A 5,700-nucleotide genomic window follows, 5' to 3' on the forward strand; every position below is an offset into this window, starting at 1 on the left:
CGCACCCGCAGGGTGGGCTGCGCGGAGGGGTGGAGGGCACGGCGCGAAGCTTCACCCACTCCAGGTGAGCGCAATCTCATGCATCACTTCTGAGCCTCTGCAGCATCCTTTGGCAGAGATCCATGATATGACGCAGCAAGTATTTATTGACTCAGGTCGGCTGTTCTCTCCGGAGTCAGAGAAGACTTGCGAAGTGGAAGCTCGCACACCTGGCACCCAGAAACTGTAGGTCGCAGGTTTTTGTTTTTTGTTTTTTTTAATTAGTGTAGAGTGCTATGGCCAGGGTGTAGTGGCCAGAGGACAACTTTGTGTAAGTTGTATTTGTGTACATGGATTTCGGGAGAGAACTCAGGTCATTAGGCTTCGCATAGCAAGCTACTTTATCCGCTAACCGCCCCCCACCTTCACAGCGTTTCTTGGTATATCCCTGGCTGTCCTGGAACTCACTCTGTAGTCCAAGCTGGGCTCTGAACTCAGAGATCCACCTACCTCTGCCACCCGAGTAATGGGACTAAAGTCTTGTGCCACCACCGCCCAGTGCTGAGCCCTGTCTTCTGCACCTATTAGTGTTTTCAATGTTGTGACTGTTGATTACAGAAGGCTAGGAGCGAAGAAACTACTGACTCCGAGGAGGCCTCAACAGCCAGAGGACTTGAAGGGGGAGCTCGGGAAAGCGGGGTGAATAGCCACAAGCCCTCCAGCCGTTGTGGGTAGGGGACAGAGCCTAAGCGGGCAGCTGCTCAAACCGCAGCCTGACCGGTCAGGGATGCAAACGCCGCAGCGGAGGGGGCGGAGCTTCCTCCACCTTCAAGGCTGGTCTGCAGCGGACTCAGCCGAGCAGAAGGCGGGGCCTCTGGAGGACTCCCTTCCCGTGAGACCCCGCCCACCAAGGCTCTCGCTTACTGGGCGGAGCCTCTGCGGGCGCTCTTCCTTCAGGCCCCGCCTACTGCAGGATCTGCGGGGAAGAGGGCGGAGCCTGTGAAGGCCTTCTCTGCATCCAGTCCCACCTACAGCCAACTTGGAAGCGCTGGGGCGGAGTCTGAGGGCGCCCCGCCCCGCGCCGGAGGTGGGGGAGGAGGAGGAGCTGGCGCTGGGTCTGCAGTGCAGCGCGAATGCGCGAGCAGGCGGCCAAGGCCCTGAGGTGCGGCCTGCCCCAGAGCGCTGAGCAGCTGTCGCACCGCAGACGGGCCACGGCCGCCGCGGCATCCAGCCCCGGCCCGCACCATGAGGTCCGCGGGCCCCTCCTGAACTGCGGCTGCCGGCGCAAGGGGCCTCGGGGAGCCGGGGCCATGCGCGGGCTGCGCTGACGATGCCGCCCGGCGCGCCTGCTCTCCTGGCGCTGGCCCTAGGCCTGGGCCTGTGGCTCGGAGCGCTGGCCGGAGACCCTGGGCGCGGCTGCGGGCCTTGCCCGCTCCCCTGCTTTTGCGGCCCTGTGCCCGACGCCGCCTGCCGCGTCAATTGCTCGGGCCGCTGGCTGCAGACGCTAGGGCCAAGTCTGCGCATCCCGGCTGACGCCACCGCGCTGTGAGTAGCTGCGCCGAGGCAGTGCAGGCGGGCAGGCGGTTGCCATGGCGGCGGGCGGCCTGGCTAGAGCATCATGACTAGGTCCGGCGGGAGCAGGGCTGAGGTAGATAGAGCCCTTCTGGAGCTTTGCCGGGCTGTCGGCCGCAGAGCGTGGGCGCGGTCCTGAGCTCGGGCCGCAAGACGCAGCGGGGCCTGGCCGCTCCCAGGGCGAGGCTCCAGCAGGGATGTCGGCCCGACTAAATAAGGAAAATCTTGGACCTCGGCCGGCGCGACCCAGAAGAGTAGCCAAAAATCCCAGTTCCTACGAAGACTGACGTTTCACGCTGCGGGGCTCCTCAAACAGGAGCTACAACAGTGCGTGGGGCGTGGTAGGAGGTTGCGGAATAAACGTTAATTAGAGACTAATTGAGGTGCATCCTGGGGTTGGAGATTTCTGTTGGGACTCAGAGCTGGCCACTAGGGGAGGAGTCTCGACAAGAATTTTATGGATGTGTGAGAATTGACTATGTTTAAGGTGGGTCCAGCGGCCTGGCCTGTGGTCTTGGCCACACATAGTGACTGCTGGAGAAGTGTTAGGGAGTAGAGGGTGTGATGGATGTGGGCCTCTGGTGGTACTTGGGAGAGGAAATTGCCAGGAGGGGTTAAAACATTTGCCATTTCTCCAGTTTTGCCTTCTGAAAGTAACAGGCAGATCTCACTGAGAGATCGATCATCTTGAACCAGGCTTAACTAGTCTCTTTTTATAGATTATCACACTTAATTCTTAGTCCAGTTCTCTGGCGGGTGGTAGAGCCAGACCTCTGTTTTACAGGTGAGGAAAGAAGCTTGGAGATGCGATGTATTTTCAAGGTATCACATCCTAGACATAGTCTGAGGTTTGGACCTCTGCAGTGCTGGCAACCAGGGTTGGATCAAAAATGTTAAGAGGACAAGATTGCAGACATTTGTCTCAGGACTTACTGATTCCAACCTCTTAGACTTCCTGGGCACTTCAGCCTCAGTAGTTCTTGCTGGAATCCCCTCAGGAACTTGATGAAGTAGAAATGGTCCCTTTCACTGGATTTTATAATGGGCTTGGTGACTCCACCCTAGTACAGAGCTGAGATTTGGGTTCACCCAGCCTATGATTGTGCTCCTTGACCACTGTAGCATTTGTGGTGCAGCTGTCTCTGGAGATGGATACCCTTTTGCTATTTAATAGGATCCACAGAATTGCACCTGATCCAGATTTATGGATGCTATGAATGAGGGTACTTCTTTCTCTCTGCTGCCTGGGATCTGTAGGAGTCAGATCCAGCTCCTGTTGGTTCCTTCTTCACCCTCTGCTGACCTCCCAGGAGCTGTCTAGGGAATGAAAGATGAGAGCCTACAGGTGTGTGGGCTCTGCTCAGTAGTGAAGCTTCGGTTTTGGTACAAGGGGCTTCTGAGAACTAATAGCTTGGCCCAGTCTGAGTTCATATGGTTCTCAAGATATTAGCCCCTCACATTGTGTGAAGAGACATCTGATAGACCTCATGTGTGGACAGATGGGTAAAGAGTTCACGTTTTTATTTCTACCTCCAACACTGCTTCTAAGAGGCTTACCCAGCAGAGGCCTCAGGGGCAGGTGTTGCGTTCCCCTGCTGCTTCTCAAGGCCAGTTTGTGTCCAGTAGGTTGTCCATTCTGTAAACTACTGGGGATCAGATAGATGGTTTTCTCTGAGGACCAAGGACACAGACAGCAACCTTAGGTGTCCGAGGAACATTGCCTTTTTTCTGATCATCAGACCCCTCTGTATGTGTGTGGCTCTTTGGCAGAACAGCTGTGTCTGGTAGCAGGACAGCCGGTCTTCTGAGAGCATAGTTTTCCAGCGTTTCTTGGCATAAAACCATGCTTCTGCTTAAGAAAGGTGACATTACTGGAAGGGTGCTGCTACTTGACTGACTTTGAGCTTTACTGTGGATCATTTAAAGCCTTGCTACTGTGAAAAGTATGCAGAACAGAATAATGAACCTCACCCTTCTTACCTGTCATTCCTAGCTTATATTTTGACCAGCATCTTATTCTTTTATCTATTATAACACTGAAAACACATCTAAACTAGGAAACACTTCCTTGGGTCTAGTGGATGTCCACTGTGTCATTTTTGTGAAGCTGACCTGTCAAGTGCTGGTACTAAAGGTGTGTACCACCATGCCAAGCTGTTTGGGGTAGGGTTGTTTGTTTGTTTGTTTGTTTGTTTCTATATTTTTGGAGACAGATAGACACGTAGTACAGATTGGCCTTGAACCCTCAAATATTTGATCCTCCTGCCCCAGTCTTCCTAGTGCCAGAATTACAGATGTGTACTATCAGGCCTGGCTCTGGGTTTTTGGTAGTTTAACTTAGGGTCTGAATTAGATCTACTTAGTATAATTAGTTGGTGGCCTGAATCTAGCTGATGGTTACACTTTTTCCAGTTCTCTTTTTCTACTTTTGACTTTGGAAAAAAACTAACTCCTTTCTGACTGACTGAGCTGTGAGCTGTTGGCTTCTTGCATGTCTCTGACCTCTGTGTCTCCCGCTCTGTTGTGGAGGGTCACACTTCTTTCAAGGTCTCTGGGACCTCTCTGGTTAGTGACTACAAGGCAGGACATTCTATTGTTGAAGAAAGATCTATGGGATATTCACCTGGCACTAGGTATAAACTGCTTTTTGGCTTCAGACATTGTTGTTTTAGATATCATTTCTGGTGACAGGTACTATACACTTTTAGATTTAGAGTTGGAGGCCAGCCTGATCAACATAGTTCCAGGACACAGAGCTATGTATAGAGACCCTGTCTCAAAAAAAAAAAAAAAATAGTGGGAGGGGAATAACTAGGTATGTTATACTTGTAATCTCAACACTGGGGGAAATTGAGGCAGGAAGATTTTGGATTTGAGGTCAGTCTAGACCATACACAGAAATATTATTGTTAAAAAAATAAAATCCAAAAACCTCAAAGCATAAAAAATCCCTAAGAGGGCTGGAGAGATGGCTCAGCAGCTAAGAGCACCGACTGCTCTTCCAAAGGTCCTGAGTTCAATTCCTAGCAACCACATGGTGCTCACAACCATCTGTAATGAGATCTGATGCCCTTGTCTGGTGTGTCTGAAGACAGCTACAGTGTACTCATATACATAAATAAATAAATCTTTAAAAAAAAATAACCCTAAGAAAAGGCTGGAGAAGCTGGGCATGGTGGTGCACGCCTTTAATCCCAGCACTCAGGAGGCAGAGGCAGGTGGATTTCTGAGTTCGAGGCCAGCCTGGTCTACAAAGTGAGTTCCAGGACAGCCAGGAAACCCTGTCTCCACAAAACAAAAACAAGCAAACAAACAAACAAAAGGAATAGGCTGGAGAGATGACTCTGGTTAAGAGCACCGACTGCTCTTTCAAATGTCTGAAGGTCCTAAGTTCAAATCCCAGCAACCACATGGTGGCTCACAACCATCTGTAATGAGATCTGACGCCCTATTCTGGTGCATCTGAAGACAGCTACAGTGTACTTAGATATAATTATCAATAAATCTTTAAAAAAAGAAAAAGAAAAGTTAAGAATAGGTAAATCTATTGAGACAGAAAAAGATTAATAGTGTGTTGAGGGTAGGTAGCCAAGAACTGTTGGGCTTCTTTGTGGAATGATGAAAACATGAAATTAGTGTTGATGATTACTCAGACTTGTGAAGGAAGACACTAAACATCATCAAATTGTAAAGTTTGAAATGTGAACTTTATAGTATGCAATTTTTTTCTGAATTTTGTTGTTGATAAAATAAGCTTTAATTATACCAAGTAATAAGTATATACAAAAATGGATTTTGGTCATTGGGAGGTCAGGTATGTGGTAGTGCGACCCTATCATCCCAACACTTGAAGGCAGAGGCATGATGATTGCTACAAATGTGGACCCAGCTTGGCTCATGTAAGGAGAACCCCCTCCTCCCAGTGTTGAGAACTAGAAGAACAAGTCTGAGGAAATTATCCAGGAGACACTCTTCCTTGTCTACTCTCTCAGAGGCTTATGCTGGGCTTTTGGTGTCCTTTCTGCCAGTGGTGTCTTCCTATGGGGTGGTCTGGAGTCTATTAGTTCTTGTATTGACTTTGAAACTGAGACTTCCAGGTGTTGAGGTAGTTTTTTTTTTTTTTTTTTTTTTTTTTTTTTTTTTTTTTTT

General features: G+C 49.9%; 1 protein-coding gene across 5 annotated transcripts in view; it reads left to right on the forward strand.

Annotated features, from left to right (window-relative positions):
- Positions 1-996: 996 nt before the first annotated feature.
- Pkd1 (polycystin 1, transient receptor potential channel interacting) overlaps positions 997-5,700 on the forward strand; it is a 51,097-nt gene continuing 46,393 nt past the window's right edge. For 4 of the 5 annotated variants that reach the window (XM_029532840.1, XM_029532843.1, XM_029532841.1 and 1 more), the window contains exon 1: positions 1,122-1,524. In XM_029532840.1, the coding sequence (XP_029388700.1) occupies positions 1,310-1,524 (215 nt within the window). In that variant the 5' untranslated portion in view covers positions 1,122-1,309. Of the gene's footprint in view, positions 1,525-5,700 lie in introns of all 5 variants that reach the window. The other variant, XM_021221629.1, reaches the window with a different exon arrangement.

This window comes from Mus pahari, chromosome 21 (assembly GCF_900095145.1).
Source record: "Mus pahari chromosome 21, PAHARI_EIJ_v1.1, whole genome shotgun sequence".
NCBI lineage: Eukaryota > Metazoa > Chordata > Mammalia > Rodentia > Muridae > Mus > Mus pahari.